At 41.8% G+C, this 19,141-nt stretch overlaps 1 protein-coding gene across 2 annotated transcripts in view; it reads left to right on the forward strand.

Moving 5' to 3' along the window:
- Nucleotides 1-4,645: 4,645 nt before the first annotated feature.
- BRAF (B-Raf proto-oncogene, serine/threonine kinase) overlaps nucleotides 4,646-19,141 on the forward strand; it is a 76,054-nt gene continuing 61,558 nt past the window's right edge. For both annotated transcript variants that reach the window (XM_066549758.1, XM_066549757.1), the window contains exon 1: nucleotides 4,646-4,777. In XM_066549758.1, coding sequence (XP_066405855.1) covers nucleotides 4,646-4,777 — 132 coding nt within the window. The remainder of the gene's footprint in view (nucleotides 4,778-19,141) is intronic.

Genomic DNA, 19,141 nt, shown 5'->3' on the forward strand with positions numbered 1-19,141 from the left:
CAGCAGGGAGAACAGCAGAGCACTGCAAGGCAGCATTCACATGGTGGGCCCCAAAGTCCCAATCTAGAATAGGCTATTATTTTTATATAAAATAAAATAAAATAAAATAAAATAAAATAAAATAAAATAAAATAAAATAAAATACAGCTTGTTAGATCAACATTGCTTTTAATGGTAGAATGAAAACTGAGTTAAGAATCTGGTGGATTCACATTTTTTTTCCTTGTTTTCCCTACTCCTGTTTTACTGACAGTCTCCACCCATCCTCATTGCTTCTACTCATGTATTTAACTCAGAGGCAAAGAGCTATGAAATCTCCATCAGCTGAAAAAATCACAGGTAAGAGTGTTCAGCAGCAAATTCAAATCACCATCTGAATATTATCTAATTTCACACTGAAAGTGTGAATGTTTCAGGTTTAGCAGTGTCACAGAATGATAAATGTCCTGAACTAGTTCTCAGGAAGTTCCAAAGGAAACAATACATATGCTCTGTACTGGAATAGTTTAAAGTAAAGGAAAAGGGAAAAAAAAAAAACCAAAAGGAAAAAGCAGCCTTGTTTTTTCTATTGCCTCAAAGTGGATCAATCAGACAGCAATTCCAAGAAAAATGAAAACACGTATAGTATATCTTAGAGTGGGAGAGATAACAAACTGCTATAGGTGCTAAAGAGCTGCAAAAGAAAAAAATTATCTGGATTATATCCTTAAAAATATTTCCTACATTCTTTTTCTGGAGAGCAAAGTAATTTTCTTAGGTGTGTATTATTCTGACTAGTAATCAAAAAATGACTGAACTCTGGACAACAGCCTAATTTTTGTTCTGCTTCATTTTGTTCTGCTTTTCCATCCAAGGTAACAGGAACACAACTGGTGTAATTAGAATCTGTGTTTTTACAAATTATCCAGACTTGTATTTCTGCTGGTATTACTGAGAATTTAAACAAGCACTTTCAAATGTGCATGGGCCAAGAACAAATACTACAATTTACAGGACAAATACTGTCTTTTCAGTGCATGAAAAAGCTCAGCAGTTTTTGAAATTTGGATAAATTTTAAGGGCACTTCAGACATCCTGAGTTGAAGGTGTATCAAATTTTCACACCACTTTAAAAAAAATCATATCAATTATCACACCAATATGCACATCTTGTAATTGTTTTGATTAAGAAAGTGGAAGGCTGGAGGTTTTTGAGATACTGTCTTCTCTTGAGAGTATATAATAAAGGAGACCAAGATTTAGTTTCATCTAATATTTCTTTTGGATATTCACATTTTGGAGCATTTAATGAAGATCTTATAAAGTTTTGGTGATCTGTTGTGGGTTTTTTGGGTTGTTTGTTTGTTTGGGGTTTTTTTGTTTGTTTATTTGGGATTTTGGGGTTTTTTTGTTGTTTGTTCTTTGGAGTTTTTTTGATTGGTTGGTTGGTTTGGTTTGGCTTTTGGTTGTTTGGTTGGTTTTTTTTGAGAAGAGATGAAGTGTCCAAATGTCACAATGAGACAGCTGCTCTCAGGTAATCATATATACATACATATATACATATACATTTTCTTACTGACTGCTTAGAAGATTGCTCTCTGAAAGTGCAGGTGTTGATTAGATCAGACAAATGTTCTGGTGGTGGGCAACGTAGATGGAGAGTCTTGGGTCTTTTAGCAGCTGGATTCGTTTTCTCATTCAAATCAAATTAATTTAAAAAATTCTGAGGAGGATCAAACCCCAGTGCATAACCAGGAGTTTGGTGGGACGTGGTAGGTTTTTACATTTACAAGTTTGCATTACCTGCTGCAATACCAGATAAACTGGCTGTGCTGCATTGCAGGAGTTAACCAGCCAGTGGCCCACAGATTTGATAGCAGAAACCTGCCTTTCACATCTAGGTTGTAATTTGATTTTGACCTATGTTGATCATGAAAGCTAGTCTCTGTAAAAGGTGTTGATGATATCAATTATCACTAGATAGCATTTCATATCACCAAGAAATAGCTACAGTTATTAACTATTTATCTTTCATCAGGATCAAGCAGAGAGACCAAGTAGCCACCATGTGAAGGAGTAGAAAATTCCATTTGTCACTAGGTGTGGATTCCCCCAGTCAAAAGGAAAGCATAGTAGGAGTAGTAGATTTCTGTCTCTTTCCTACACAAAAATCTTTTAAAGTACTTCTTAGGTGTTTGTTTTTTTTTTTAATCTCATGTATTTCTGGAGGCAATTCTGCTGTGTTTCCAGTATTGGACATGACTGCTCAGTATCAGAACTGCAGCTCTTTGGTGGAACATCAAATGGGACAAGAAAGTCTAGCAGAATTCAAAGTGAATGCAAATCTACTGGAAATAATCAGAACCTCAAAAGAAAGAGACCCAACACCACTAAAAGCAATGGGAAAGGTATTACAAGTTACAGATTGATAGTAGTCTACTAATTCCACTGCTGGGGTTATGCCCTGAACATAAATTGCTTGGGGAATTAAAAAAGGCTTTGACTACATTTTGTAGAGGGATAGAATATAAGAAAATAAAGACAGTGTAAAAAGTAATCTTACCCCTAAGGAGTTGCAGCTGGGCCAATTATCAAAGATTAGGAACAGACCTGACTTTAACAGGCCACAGCTGTAACCAATGGGAAGAAGATGTTATAAAAGAGTGGGGTGGCTGGGTGAGAAGGGCACTGGAGTCATTTGGCTGCTTTGTGAAGAAGAAAGAGTCAGTGCTCTGAGGAGATGCCCATGAGACAACACCAAGAAGGTATGGAACTTTTGTGATAAGGAGACAACAGTATGGAACCCCTGCAATAAGATGACAATATTCTGTACATTGAGATTAATTATCCCTTGGTAAAAACTTCATGGAAATGAATGGCCTTACGCTGTTAGTTAACCTCTATTACTCTGTTGTCTTTTCCACAACAGGCTATGTGCTGAGAGAGCCATCTCCCATTACCTCTGCTGCCTTTTCCTTCAGAGATCAGAGAGATTTGTCCCAGTGTTCGGTCCTTAGCATGGGTGTTATTTTCCAGAGTTTGTGAGCATTTTTTCACTACCATTCCACATTGCTGCCACGTAGCAGGAATTGCTGATAATTATCCTCTTCATTAATGTGGCTATTAGAGAGAAACTTCTAAACTTGGCCAACTGCTTAGTCTGTGCATTTGGTTCTTACATACTTGTGCGGCCTTTCTGTTGACTGCACTGCAGGGCTCCAGCCATAGCAAACCCCAGCTCCTCTCTTAGCAAGCATAGCCTGTGAAAAAATCAATTAAAAATCCATTGAAATATTAAATTGAAGTTGCATTTATTTACCAGTTGCAACCCTGCCAGTATTGAACTGCATTTGAAGTGCTTTTCCACAGCCATGGCCTGCAGTGTGAAAGGTGAAATACAAACCTCAGTTCTCTCACCAGCAATGTACGCTCAGAGCTTATGTGGTTACACGTTCACAATTGAAGTGAAACAAAGATAAGGATCTTGCACTTGCACCTTTCAACCTAGCGTATTTTAGCTGGCTACCATTAAATACATCAGGCTGTGTTAGAACAGCCTTTCTCTCAAGTCCTGCTGCTGCTGTTCTGGTGCATCAGCCTATCTTTGCAATGCACTCAAATACAGTTGCCGTTTTTTAATTTATAATTAAGACCTTTTCAGCAGGAAAGCAGCTTAAAACACCTGATTTAGCAGGTGTTTCATGCGTGTAAGCAGCATTTCCATGGGTGTGGCACACAGGGATTAGACACAGCTCGAGGCTGTACTTGAGATGGGAACACTCGGCCGGTCTAGGGAGCGATGGCACCGGGCAGAACGGGGGAGCAGCTCTGGGGCACGGCAGTGGTGTCCCCGAGAAGGGATCCCGGTGTCAGAGCCGGGCATCGGAGCAGATCCGGAGCCAGAGCCGACCCTTCCCTGGCGTGGAGCGGCTGTGTGAGCACAGCACAGCGAGGGCAGCCAAGGCCTGAGGGGCTGTCAGTGGGAAACCACGCTGTGGTATCGATCCCAGGACCCATTATTGCAGTTATCACCGGGGTCACAGCCCGCAGGTGACCCTGGCAGTGTTCAGCGAGCTTGTGGCTGCCGCACGCTGCGTGTCGGGGAGGATTCACCCCAGAGCCGCAGCGCTGCCGTGCGCCGAGGGATGCCCGGCATCCCCTTCGTTCTCCTTTGAATTCCACCGGCACCCGGGGTTTCCCCGCTGCCGGGAAGGACCCGCAGAGTCCCCGGCAGCGGTGTCCAACTCGGTACCTCAGCCGGCTGTGCGCGAGGCTCCTCCTGCCCCGGCATTCCCTTTCCCGCTCCAGGGGCCGGCCCGGCGGGGGCGGCGCCGCCATTGCGCTCCCAGGCCGCCAGGGGGCGCTGCGTCGGCGGCGGGCGGGGAGGGGGCGGGGCCGAGCCCACGTCCGAGTTCCCAGGGCGACGGGGCGGTCGCGCCGTGACGTCACGGTGCTTCCCGGTGACGTCAGGCGGGCCCATGCGCCGTGGCCGCGGCGATTCTGTGTGACGTCACGAGGCCGGCCGTGACGCGCCGGCGGCGCTGGGAGCGGGCCGGGACCGCGCTCGCCGCCCGCCCCTCGCACTACGGGTCGCGGCTGGGGCCGCCCCGGTGGCGGGGACGCGGCCGCCCCCGGCCCCGCCCTCGCCCCGCCGCTCCGGCCCAAGATGGCGGCGCTGAGCAGCGGCGGCAGCGCCGAGGGGGCCTCGCTCTTCAACGGGGACATGGAGCCCGAGCCGCCCGCGCTCGGCGCCGGCTACGCGGGGGGCGGCAGCGGGGACCCGGCCATCCCGGAGGAGGTGAGGCCACGCGGCGGCCGCCGGCCCCCGGGGCTCGGGCCCGGCCGTGCCGGGGGCGGCCCGTGCCGGCGGGGGCAGGGAGCGGGGGCCGCGGCGCGGAGGGCGCGGGGCCCGGCCGGGCTGAGGGCGAGCCCCGCTCGGAGCCGCCGCGGGTGCCGCGTCCTGCCAAGGTGCCGTGCGGGGTTTTGCCATCGGTTCCCCCCGGTGGCTTTGAAACACTCGAAATGCGTTTTAAAGCCGAGGCTGGGCTCGGTTCGCTCTGCGGACGTGCCTTTTGTGGAGGTTTTTTGCACAAAGCGTCTTAGGAAATGTTAACGGACAGGGCACCGTGCAGGCAGTGAGGATGTCAGGCCTCTACTCGGTGTCTCTCTTACATACTTCCTGTGTTTTTGGGGTTTATTACTTAACTTCCCAATCCCACGGGGAGAGAGCGGTACTACCTGTTTTGCTGGGGCTGAAGTGTGAGTTGCGAACGCTTCTGAAATGTTTTCGGAAGGGGGAAATAAACTGTGCGGCAACAACACAAGGTGCTTCGCAGATTCGAGCACTGTAGGCATCCAAGGCAGACCAACCTGCCAGATGCCATGCCTCGAGTCTGTTCTGGAGGTAAATACAGATGCCACAAGCTCTGCTGTTTTGTTCTCAGCCGTACCGGCTGGAGAGTGTTTCGGCTCAGCTTTCCCTGGAGTGTCTGTGCGGTTGGTGGGAAACCTCTCGTCTCTGAGCAGCCTTGTGGCCCTGCGAGGAGCCCAGCCCACCTGGGAACCTCTCCTTTCCAGCCTCCAGCTGGGAAAATGAGCTGGCTTGGACCAGCTGCTCCCCGAGGGGTCCAGTTTGATTCCCAAATCCCCAAAGATTGGGAAGGGGATTTATTTATCCATTTTATTTATTAATAGCGTACTGGATTATAGTGGAATTAGTGGGTTGGGAAGTTTGAGAAGTGCTAGAGCTCCTGCTGGGTGGATGGCCAGAAAGGAGAAGTAGGGAAAGAGTCCGTCCCTATGGATGTTGGCAAGATGTGAGGTTGATTCCTTCATCTGAAGGAGTTCCTGACTTACTTTCTTGCTGAAGGTATGCAAAATTCAGCAGTACACATCTATTTTACACCTACCCAGTATGGTGATTAAACACCTTGAGTAATGCCAGTCCAGTCTGAACTTTCCTGAGTAAGGAGAAACTCTCAGCTGGTTGAGAAACCCAAACACCTGAAGAGTGGGCTTTAACAAATGCACGCTTTTAGCAGCAAAGTGAGGCTAAAAAGCTTCTGAATTTCTCAGTTATTTCTGTCATTTAAAAAAATATGGAATTAATCCAATTACTGGTTTATACTGTGGCCCTTGAAGCAATAACACAATACAACTGAGCTGCTTAAACTGAAGTATAGAAGAGAGGGAAAAGCAGTGGCAGGAGGCAAGAATTTTTTTATAGAACAATTTTCATACTGAAGGGGGTATTTGTGAAACTACTTTAAGTCACTTGAACTTCAAAAGTGTTTGAGACTGTGTCAGTCATTAGATTTACCATTACCAAATGGTAAATTACACAGTGTGGCTGCTTCCATCCTGGATGAGGCAGAGATAAGTGGTCCAGCATGAGGAACACCTGCTGAGCAGAAGGGTTAATGGCTTGTCAGTACAGGTGTAAGCATTTAGGAACTGTGTGGGGGATAGTCTTGTATTATTTAAAAACAAACTTCTTCTATATTGGAAATACTGAAACACATGGGTCTCAAGGCAGAGCTGGTTGTTGTAGAGTTTTTCTTTTCTGATGTGGTTTTGTTCTGTAGTTAACTAGTTCTTCCTTGAGTTGTAGGTAATTATGTTTTGTTTACTGTATAAGTGCACCTATTACTTCACCTGAACCTGTACCTTAATGAAGTTCAACCCCAAAAAATTGCTGACACAGTTAAAATGGAAACTATCCTTAATACTAAAACAAGCCAACCTAAAGTGTAAGGCAAGTTCAAAGTGACATAAGAGAAATACTGAAGAGCTTGTAACTGACTCATGGCTGTAATGTAAGTACATGTTCTAGTGTTTTGTTTCATTGTTTCAAGACAAGGTAAACCGGGGCTTTAAAGGTAACCTTGCTGTGGAAGCCTGTCAAGGAGCATGACCTTACTTATTTAAGGCAATACCTGAAAAGGTTCCAGCTCCTACAGTCTTTAGGGAATTGTAGTCCTGATTTCCAGAAGGCAGACCTTCAGTCCTGCACTCAGTTTCTGCTTTTAAAGGGGGAGCAGACAAGAATTTCTGACAGATGTTGAAGTCATCTTACACGCCTTACTTGTATGTTAGAGCCCTCTGGTAAAGATGTTCTGCATTGAGATTGTAATCGAGTGCCCTGTGTTGGTTACAGCTACTTCACTGTCCCTTATGAGTTCCTCAGGGCTGGGGCTTTGGAAAACAAATTTAAGCCACGTTGTTTAATTAATTACCAGCTCTTAGTCAAATAGTGATTTTTTATCTTTAAAAGTTGCTTTGGTAGCTAAAGTGCTGTTACTAAAAATCTTCTAATGATGAGTATTGCTAAATCTTTTTTCCCCCTATATTAAAATTCAGAGTTGGTTAGGGTAGTTGTCCATACACTCATAAAAAAAGATACAGGAAATGGCTACTTCTTGGAGACAGAAGGATTTGGGAAGAGTAGGGGCAAGTGCATTTAGAAGAAATTTGTTCCTCTTCCACTCCCTGTTTGGTTGCTGGTGCTGGGAGGCCTCGGGTGCGAGCTGGCCTCCACAGGCACAGAGGTTGGCTTTTTCCCCAGCATGAGTTCTCAGGACAAGAGATTGTTTGGATGGAAGGCTTTCAGAGCATTACAGGGTTGTTGATATAGTAAGGAGTGTGTGACAGCTGGGAGGAAAGGTTCTGTTCTTGTTGCTAGAGATTATTTACACCAATATTAAATAATTCAAATGGGATTTTCTGTACTCGGAGCTTTGTACTCTAAACTGCTCTTTGTAAGACAAAAATTACTCTGAAGGCTGTGAAGTGAGGGCCTGAGCTGCTGGGTGGTTGTTTTCTGGGCAGCAATGCTGGAGTTTATCCTGCATGAATATTAGTTATAAATTTAGAAACCTTAATCCTATGAAACAGATTTAAGAGTAAAATGGAGAATGGATGAAAAGATATATAAAATGAAGATAGAATGAAAAGGCCCCTCTAACCTCACAATATGAAGTAAGTGATGGGTTCTCCTAATGTAATGTAGGTACATGAAGTAAAAGTGGGGTTGATTTTGTTGCAGTAACATTTAAGGAACCTATGGTGCTGGGTATTAGAGTATCTGTTTCTCTAAAGAGTTTACTATTAAGCATGCTACTTAGTTGGAAACTTGAAACCATATGAGTGGTTTTTTACTTCATTGCTTTTGTAGTTTTGGGAACACATTTTATGTTCAATCTCAATTACGTTTCTGTGCATTAGTATTCAGTGAGTGAAGTAACTTCATAGTTAGTGAATGACATCCTATTTAATTGTGAGGACAAGTTAAAGTGGAGCTGGATGTGAAGTATTTGTAGCTATTATTCTGCAGTAGTATATCTCAAAAGATAAGTGAAATAATTGTTTCTTTTACATAGCATAGGGAAGGCCATGGTTAATACTGTCTGACTTTGGGTCACAGCTTTGAGAAATGCATGGTCTGGCTGAGGGGAGTCTAGAGCAGAATACTAGCAGTGATATAAAGTTTGGAAGGTCAGAGCTTTGAAGAAAGACTCAGTCAAATCTGAAGTTGTTGAAAAAAGACATGGAAATTGTCAAATCTGATGCAAAGAAGAATGCAAATAACTCGTTTGCCAGGCTTGTGGTGGTTACTGCCAGAAGTAGTGAGTTTATGTGGTAGCAGAGGAGATGGTTCCATGTTACCATGAGGTGTTGTTCTTTATGGCTAGGAATAGTGAAGCATGGAAATAGACATTCTGAACTTATTTATAAGCTCATTAATAGACTGTTCATTAATAGACTGTCACCTCAACAGGCAAACATACATCAGGAGCGAGGGGGAAAGTTGATCCAGGTGTAAAAAAGACAATTATTTTGGTAACCTCTCATCTTTTTTTTTTCCTTAGGGTTTTTATGATTTATTTCTGGCAAGGTGGATCGAACATTAGAACACAACCTTGAAATACTTAGGTTTACTGGGGATAGTAGAGATTTCTACTTAAGGTGTTTTTCCCAAAAGGGAATAGGATTACCAGCTCTGTCCTGTGGTAGCTTGTTTGATTACACAAAACTTGCTTAATAGTGTGGTGGCTCCTTCTGGAAAGTTGTGATGTCTTGGGAAGCTTGTTTCTTATCTCTGTGGATATCCACAAACTGGTTGGGAACAAAATGTTTAGTACTGATTTTTTTTTTCCTGACTTACAGTCTTGCTTCTTAATTCCCATTTATATTTTGTTGTAGTTGTTAAAGACCTCTTATTTTTAAAGCTGTTCTAATAATACCCTTCTTGACACTTGTTTAGCCAGGAGTGGCAACTCTTTTGTTGCATGAAGTTAAAAATACTGTAGACCAAATGCATTTTGGGTTTTGGCTCTGTTTTTTGTTTGGTTGTTTTTTTTTTTTTAATGCAAATATCTTTTGATGGCAGCTATCTTTTTAACATAAACTGATAACCCCCAAGTTTTCTTAAGGCTGTAATATTCCACTTTGTAACAAATCTGTAGTTCACTTTAATTAATCATTATGTCTGTCAAAAATTTGAATGCATGAAATATTTTGGAGGGAATTTGATTTAGAAAGATATCTAATTTTATTTGTACTTACAAGGGAAACAAAAGAAGGTTTTGATTGATAATGGAATTACTAATTCTCTTGCAGTCTAGCCTTCCAAGGAAAGTGTTTCAGGTTTAATGGAGGGGGTTTTCTGAAACACAGTTTTGGCCAAGTGCAAGTTTTATTTTCAGTTTGAACCACTGGCTTCTGAAGGGTGGTGAAATGTACAATGTATCAGAAATGCCCTGTCATAATTGTAGTCCCTGTGGTGTCTGCTGCTCCCTGTCCCTGCAGTTTGAGCTCAGTCAATCAAATGGTGCTCTGACACCCAGAGCTGCAGGGTTTGCCCTTTGCTGTGCCCAGGTCACCCCTCTCAGCCAGACCTACTCCCTTGTGCCCCCTTGGTCCCACACAGGGCCTGTCCTGAATTGGCTCCACTCACTGGTGCTGAAGAAAATCAGCACTGATTTTGCTGCAGTAGTTTTCTGCAAACTCAGTGAGTGGAACCTCCTCAACGTGAAGAGCACCCAATGAATTCTAAAACGAAGTGAGACACTTAAGGAATGTGGTTAGGGGGAGTAGTGGTAGTAGTATGGGGGGTGTGTGTGTGTGTGTGTCCCCTTTTCTGTTTGGTTATTATAAATAATCTTTGTCCCATAAAACTCCATTGGAGCCTAAATTTTATATATTTGAATGAGAAGTTGTGCTCAGAGACTTCCTTAGCTGGACTTGTCAGGCTTAGGTCCTGATACCTCAGACTTTATGGTCTTGAGCTCCCCCTCCCAGGTTGTAAGAATCTTCCTTGGTCTCTCTGGAGCCCTTCTGAGCATGCCTTTTACAGAAATAGGATTGCATGCCATAGCTCTGCCAGGGATGTGAAGGTGTCTGTGAGCTTCTTGTGTAGCAAGTATACGTTTCCAACAGCCTTGACCACGTGAGAGTTCTGGGTACAGTATTTCGTTTTGTGAGGTGTGAGATGGTTTTCATCATTTTCAACTGTTCACACATCTGTGTGTGAACACAGCTACTTTCTCACAGCTAGTGCAGGATACAGAAGTCAGCATGCAATACACGGCTTCTCTTGCTTCAGCTTTTTTATTCCACTTGCTCTTGAGCTTTTGGGGCGTACAGTGGAATCCTCCCAATCCTCCCTCCTGTGCACAGCTTCTTTGCAAGATGTTGAAATATGTATTCATTCAACTGACTCTCCCTTCTGTAGCCAGTGCTAAAGAGGGCTGGTTGATGCAGAATTGCATGCCTTTTCTTTTTTTTTTCCTCCTGCTTAAGCCCCTTGCTGCAAGTGTTTGGTTTGTTGCACCTTTTTAGCCTTTGTGAGTTTTGGAGGAGCAGCAACAGTGTCTTTCTTTATTCTGTTTCTAATTAAATTTTAGGAATGTGGACCCTAGCAAAAAAAAAGTAAAACAGGCAAAAGTCTAATCTGTAACCCTTCTCTTTGACTGAAGGTGCTGCCAGTTCAGGCACAAGTTTTGAGGGAGCAGTGCTGCCAGATATCATCCCACCATGACACTCCCCAACCAACATGAGCATTTAAAATCAGAAAACAGAATTTCTCTTCAAAATGGAGCTTGTTGTGCAGTGCCAGATACAGTGCTCAGTATCAAAGGAATTTTCCACACTATCAGTATTAAATTCAGGAGATCATATGAGTTTGGAGCACTGAAGGGCGCTTTTATTTTTTTGAGGTACTGATCAAGTGAAATATTTTTGTGAGTTCTCCCAGTATACCTGCACAAAGCTTAGCATGAATGGGCAATTCAATTTCTACATGAAACCAACTTTGTTTAAAATCTTTCTTTGGGAGACAAGCAGAAAAGACTATTATTGAAGGATTGAACTTAGTTTAAAAATGTGTTGCATAACTAAGTGGTTAGGAATTTTTTGGGGTTTTTGACCCTAGAAAGGGGGATACAGGCTCTAATGTCTTGCTTTGTTATATAGTGAGGCCTCTTAAACAGTATCATTATTAGTAAAGCTGTTGTTAAATGCAGTGGTAAGTAATAAAACTCTCCAAATGCAGTTACATTGTGTTCAGGCAACATTGTCTGACACTTGGGGCACAGACATGGCAACTTAATTTTTTTTCTCCTTTTCATCTCAGATAAAGGGTTTGTTTTGAAGGTAGACATTTCTGGACTCAGAATAGTGTGTCTAGTTTTTCTCTCTCTAGTACAAGGTATTCACTGATGGTGTTTGAAAAGCACTATAAAATCAACCTGAAATAAAATACATTATTATAACTAAGAAGCTGATAGTATCTCAGTGTTTAGAACTGGATGGTTGTATATTGGTGCCTCAGTCTTTGATCTGGTTTTGAAAATTTATTCATTAAACTTAATAGGTCAAACATTCTCTCTAATAGGTTTAAGTAATGTAGATTTAAATGTGAGTCTTTAGTATCATCTGAGGTAGCTTTCAGAAAAGATTTCTTTAAGCATTCTATAATTCTTCCAGAATACAGTTTGTACTGTCTCTTGTGACATTTTTAAGCCTATGTAAATAATTGAGAATTGATGTAACTTTTTCCAGATTCTAGGTTAAGTAGTTAGTGTAATTTTTTTTTTTTTTTTTTTACTTTCCTAATTCTACAGTGTGTGGCAAGGAGCCAGTTCTGCCTTTTAAATAATTTCATTTTCCAAGGTGGTGCTGGGGCTGCTAAGGCAGGGTGGTCTGCTGAGTAGAACACAGAATGCTGTTTAGGAGAAATGTGGTTTCTGTGGCAGTTCCTATTTGACTATTTCCTTTGACTAGGAGCACATTACTTGTGTTTTAAAAATAAAAAGAAAAAAACAAGTACATTTGCTCTATTTCAGCTTTTGAGATCTGTTTGTGATAAAAATAGGATACCTTAACTTCTTTATTGGATCACAAATATTTCTAAACAAACAGAATATATTTGTACTCATACAAAAATTCCAGCTGTCTTTTACATTTTCTAATCAGTTGGTAGGAAACTGTGCACAATAATTACTATGGAGAAACAGTTTAATGGTGGAATATTGCAAAGTTTATAACAAATTATTTTATGGATTGATAATATGAACTTTTAAATAGGTGCTGATTATCTTTTCTGCCTAGTGTAATTAATTGTGTACTCTGGCAAGGAGAGAGAAGAATTAAGTTCTGTAGTTCAGCTGAAACTGAGTTTATTTGTTTTGTCATTTTAATTAATGTGACCGAAGCTGGTAAGAGCTCTACTGGACGAGTGTTTGCTTCTTATAGGCAATTAATGTAATTACCTGGCTGGTTCTTGCTTTCCATTACAAATGTGACTTTTCAGCTTTAGGTGTGCAGAGAAATAGTCTGGTGTCTTCATATAATCTTTCTTAAATGTCACTGATATATGGATTTAGTGTTATTGAGATTCTCTGGTAGTTACCTGGCTAAAGCAAAATTGCATTCTTAAGTGGGTTAGAAAATCTAGATAGTTTATTTCCTCTTTTATTTTCTTTTTTGATTTAAACCTGTTAGTGTGTAGGGAGAAGTTGTTGAATTCATGAATGTAATACAGTGAATTGTTCCTGAGCTCGGTCTGTGCGTGATCCTCGTGGCTACTGAATTAGTATCCAAGTGAATAAGAGGGACTAGTGGTACTGCAATACAAAAGCCATGAAAAATATGGAATTAAGGATTTAGCTGTGCAACTGGTGGTTAATGATTTAAATGAGGGATACAGGCAGCTCTTATTTTTTCCACACACTGCTGTTCTACTGTGGTAGAGAACATTTGTTAACTTTCCTTTTTATAGTGCTTGGAGGCAAATTCTACTTAGCAGCAAGCAGTAAAGATGGCAGGGGATGGAAAAAGTGGGAGAATGAAAGAGAATTGAAACCTAAACAGAAAGGTTACTGCTTCATGGTAGCCTGAATCCATCTAAGTGTGAGCTGTAGAGAGGAAAGGTGACTTTTTCACCAGCTGAGATGATCACTGGGTCCTTTGCCAAGCTGTTTTAAGTACAGTAGACTGGCAGAAAGCTAACCTTGACAAAAAGAACAATTTTTCACTTGTTTAGCATACTGAAAGGGTTCAGCCAAAGGTTTAAGTTATGGAGAAAGAGTAAGGAAGAGAGCAGGAGTAAATAGCCAAGGACAATGTGATAATTGCAGCCACCATCTTGGCTGGTGTGAGCTGCAAAGCAGTCAGTGAGTGCCTAAGGCTCTTGGGTGGCTTCATTCTTACAGAGGAGCTGCTTGGTTGTGTTATGAGAATAGACTTCACTGAGCTTTATCCTTTACAGTTTTTGAATTTATTTTAAAATAAATTTTTAGACACTTGCAAGATGTAAGGAGCATTTGAAGTCTGAATTCCTTCGTTAAAGAGGAGGCAACTTAAGGGGCAAAGGCCTGTCAGACTGAAACACTGTTTATTTGGCTTTAAGAGTACAGCTGAATGATGAGCAATTTAGTTTGTGTTTAGAACTAATGAAAGCAAAAGATATAGATTACTCTCAGTTGCAATGGATGGTTTGCAAGAAATGAGGGATAGTTTCTGCTGTGAATTCTTCAAAGATGGTACTTTGATACTTGAGTGTTAACTTAGTCAGATGTTGCCTAGTTTTTTGGAGAAGCGTGGAGGTTGTTGGGTGTTTGGTTTTGATTGAGATGGTTTTGTTCAAGAGGAGCAGTGTCAGATGCAGCTGGAACCTGCACTGCTAGTTACAAGTTAGTCTTTCCTTCATAAAAATTGCTACCTGTTAAATGGAAAATAGATTTTCATCTTGAAGCCTTTTTAATATTTCATTAACTGCTGTGCTTACAGCAGATGCTCGTTGATCACATTACTGTATTAATTGACCTAGTTATGATCCTAGTTGTCAGAGAGGGTGGTACTGAAAATGCTGCACCTCATCTTGAGGATTTTCCTTCCTAAATGTAGTCTTGTACATCTTCCCTAAGGCCATTTGTCATGAGTCTAGAAAGATACATTCATAGGCTCTTGTGGAAAAAGAGATTGCAGGTCTTTTTTCTCTTGGCTACAGGTTCTTCTGTAGATATTGTTGTCTATAACTTATTTATTAGTCTGAGGCTGTAAATTTTACTGACTCATTTTGAACTGCCTACATACAGACTTTGACAGTGTTCCATTGTTGGCTATCTCAGACATTTTAAAGGACCTATAAATAAAAATTATAGAAATGATTTGTTGAGATTAAAAAAGTTGAGCAATATGAACTAGGAAAGGCAAGCTTGATGTTGACCTTCATGTCACTTGCAGAAACTCTTATGTGAAAGCCATTGCAAGCTGGTTTTCAATTCAGTGAAGTTTTTCAGCTGTTGGTATTTGTCACGTTTGTTTAATATGAACTTTAACTGCACTGTTGGAAATGTAAGCATGAAGAGCCAGGAGAGTAGGAAAAGTGGGAAAATGAACACAGGGAATGCACAACTTGTGAGAAGCTTCCACAGAGAAATGGAGAGGAGCTTTAGCCTGGAGTATTGGAAGAAGGCAGGGACTCTCCCTCCCCCTGTCTGTGCTTGTTCCAGCACATGCCTGCAGGAAATGAGGAGCAAGCTTAGTAAGAGTTAAGAAGAGGACTGGGACTGAGATGAGTGAGGGGGGAAAGTACCTGAAGGAGGTACCAAAGGGCAAGAAAGAAGCAACAGTGATTGTCAGCATAAAACTCAAACCCACATATTCTGCATCATATTATACAAATGGTTTTGTGGGCTGCCCTGGTATTAACCCCATTCCTATGTCCTCTTGCCTGTCTTTCAACCAAGCATCCAACTTTCAAGTTAGTTGATCTGTTAGTCCAGCTAAAGGCAATCTCATACATGACAGCTTTCTATAGTGTTTTCTGACAAAGTGCATCCTTGCTCAGGGGACCAAACAATTGAATTGATGGTGTAAGAAAGAAGACTGAAAGGACTGATTGGAATAGTATTAGATAGGTATTGATGATTTTGTCCTTTTTATACAGCAGTTTCCAATTCTTGATTGTTTTATTATTTAATTACACCGTTAGTTCTATGAGAGTATTCTCTGTCATCATCAAGTGTGATAATCCAAATGCAGGATATACTGGTCCTGGACAAATAATGCAGTTTTTTTCTTACAGAATAGATTTGAACTTTCAATGTCTTCTATCAAGTATGAATCCTACAGCTTAGAATTGGGATGCTCTGCAAGATTTGAGTAGTGATGCCAGGTGCAGAAAGTATGAAGATAGGTTTGCTTTGTGATGTCTCAGGCACTGCACATTTTGACAAGCAGCAAAGGATGTGAAAATAACTTTGTGGCTTAACCTTGTGTGTACCTGAAATTATTGTCCACAGGCTTCTTGAGCTCTCTTTCAGGCTTGGTGCTGTAATTCCTTCCCTGGGGGCCACTGGAACAGGCTCCTGGTGTCGCTCTTAGGGATGATCCTATGCAGGGCTGGGAGTTGGACTTGATGGTCCTTGTGGGTACCTTCCAACTCAACATCCTCTGTGGTCTGTGCAGCCATAGTGCTCCCTGAATAGAATGGATTTAGGCTTCCACTGTATCTGACTTGCCTCTGGCTTGAAATAGGTCATCGTCTTTATTGCATTGTAAGGGAGTGCTTATTTGCAAAATTAATGCACAATTATCCACAATAGGCAGATTCAAGTTGATATATTCCAGTATATCTGGAATATTTCCAGTTGTCTGGCTGCCTGTGTCTATGTTAGCCTGCGTCAGCTTCCTTGTGTCAGCAGCACTAAAAGGAGAATCAAATCTAATCTCTTGTGATAGAGAATAACCTTAACCTAATGCTACAAGATAGGCCAGAAACATTTATTTGATGCTTTTTTTGGAAAAATGATATGGTTATCCAAGCTGTAAAGGATTCATTACTTTTTCATGGAACTACAGTTTAAACAGTGTCTCAAATCCCCATTCTGTTTCCTCTGGAAAGAGACCAGACTTGCATGTGGGCAGTACTGGATGCACTGCAGGTTTACTTCAAAATGCATTGAGATTTCCAACAATTGTCTCTGAGGCTGGCTGGCATCAGTTTTTGTATTTCTGTAAGATACTTGACAATTGTGGTTTTATGTTTTCCTACAGGTGTGGGTTTCATAAACATAGTGGAGTGCTCATAAGAATAAGAAAAAAATGTCTGTTCTTTCTTAATAACTTTCAGGCAGTTTTCTTTTACTTCTAAAAAAATGTGAATAAAGAGTGGATAAAGGGATTACTTTAATCTTTAAAAACTTGGGTTTATTTTGTGGTGTAGGAACAAGCTCTTTGGTCTGGAACTGATTGATAAAAGGATTCCATATGCCATGATGTTGGTGTCTCTGTTGTTAGGCAGTTCTTTGGTGTTGTCTTGGCATGTATGTGCTTATGGGCAGTGAGACCCTTGCTGGGCCATTTTTGCACATTTGGGTTTTATTTGGACACTTTAAAGAAACATATGTATCTGTGAGTGCTGCTGAACTCCAGAGATGTAATTCTGATGAGCTTAGTGTTCCAGGGTGTTCTGCACAGCCAAGATGGGGCTCTGTCTTGGCTCAAGGTCTGCAAGGCTGGGCTGTGCTCGTGACACAAACCAAGCTGAGTTGTCTGAACGAGCAAGTCTGCAAGGAGGAAAGATGGGCTGAAGTTGCTGGCTCTGCTGGCTGTGAAAAGGCAACAGGGATGGTGGATTTTTTGGGAGGCAAAAGCTGTGGGTGCTGTGCTGGGCAGCAGCAAGCTTTTCTGAGTCATGTGAGGTCACTTGTTCTGGGTTCCAGTGAGGAAAAAACTTGAGTTCCTTCAATTCAATTGAAGTAGCAACTGATCGTGTGTAGTAGGATGCAGTGTGCCTGCACAGGGGTTCATTCTCAAGCCAGATACTTTAGGATTGCTCTGGGTCACAAAAGCTCTGTCTTAGTATATTCACAGATGCGGGAAGCCAGAAGGTAAATTTGCTCTAAGTAAATAGCAGTACAAATTGCCACTTAAAAGGAAATTGTGAAGCTTGGAAATTTGTTATGGCATATGTGTTCTTGTGCTAGAATATGTGTTTTTGGCCTAGAATATGCTAGTCAATACTAGATTTGTGAAAGTTCTCATCTTGTCAGAAGACTTGATGAATATGGCACACAAAATAGCTTTTCCATTTCTATGAGCAACAAGTAATTATTTGTTGCTATGGCTGACTTTGATTAATTTCCTTCTCCCTTCAGTGTACTTTTAAATGTATGAGGAGCTTTTCTAAGATTATAGAATCAATATTAAGTTTGCCTGTAGGATTCACTTATGGCAAGGCTCTTGGTTTCCTGCACAGATACATACTAGGTAATTCAGGACAATGGTTTTGGTTCCTCTGAGGAATTTTATCTTCTGTTAGACTGTAATTTCATCTTCTTCAGGTGAAGATATTTTTATTGTAGACTGGTAGCTGGCAGCAAGTTTAGAATTTTTTCATCAGTCTTAGAATCACAGAATGGTTTGGGTTGGAAGGGACCTTAAAGATCATCTTGCTTCAAGTTCCCTGTCATGGACAGGGAACCTTCCACTAGACCAGGTTACTTAAAGCCCTGTCTGACCGGGCCTTGAACATTGTCAGGTATGAGGCACCCACAATTTTGCTTGGCAGCCTAAATTAGTTGGGTTTCACTTGTCATGATATAATTTTGGAGGAAGATCTCTGCCCTTGTTGGAGGCTATTTGGTTCTCTTGCCATCATGTCCAAAATTACATGCTTCCATTGTGCATATTGCTGGTGGTGTTACATTTTTTATTTGGTATCTTTACTGTAAGAGAAGAGAGAAGCAAAGTTCTGGTTGTGGACACAAAATAGAAAATAATATGAGCAGGGAAGTTACTCATTATTGATATTGAAAAAAAAATTCGGAAACTCATGTGGCAGGGACTCCTCCTTCTTGGCACTGAGGCCTCACCTGCAGTGCTGTGTCCAGTTTAGGGCTCCCCAGTACAAGATAAACGTGGCTGTACTGGAGGGAGGAGCTGTGCTGGCTTGAGTGTCCAGTGAAGGGCCACAAAGATGATGGGCAAATGGAAAATGGAGCCAGGCTGTCTTCAGCAGTGCTTGGTGGCAGGACCAGAGGCAGTGGACACAAAATGAAATACAGGGGGTGCCTTCTGAACATCAGGAAACGTTTTTTACTGTGAGGGTGACTGAGCGCTGGCACAGCCTTAGGGAGGCTGTGGACTCTCCATCCTTGGAGATACTCAAAAACCATCTGGACAGGGTCTTGGGCATCCTGCTTGAAGAGGAGCTTGGATCAGATGACCTAAAGAGTTCCCTTTCTACCTCAAATTCTCCTGCAATTCTGTCTTGCTTTGTCGGCCAAAAATCTTTCCTCCTCATCTTCCCCATTGCCAGGCAGTCAGGTGTAGTAAATTGTTCATTTACATGAGGAAAACCTTTGCTGGGTAAAATTGCCAGAATAACCAAATAATAGACATTTCCTTAAGTACTAATAAACCTATTTCTGGTAGTCATGAGATAATTGCTAAGATTGCCAGGAATTCTCAGTACATGCAGCCCAGGTTAACAGCATGTTACAAATTACATGGTAAGCAAACGTTCTAAGCCTTATACTGAACAGGTTAATTGATATGGTGTTGATTCACGCTTGTTCTTTTCACCAAGCATACAACTAGTTCTTGCCATCTTGGGAAAAACTAACCAGATACAGAAAACCTCTTTGCTGCTGGT

Source organism: Molothrus aeneus, chromosome 5 (assembly GCF_037042795.1).
Source record: "Molothrus aeneus isolate 106 chromosome 5, BPBGC_Maene_1.0, whole genome shotgun sequence".
NCBI lineage: Eukaryota > Metazoa > Chordata > Aves > Passeriformes > Icteridae > Molothrus > Molothrus aeneus.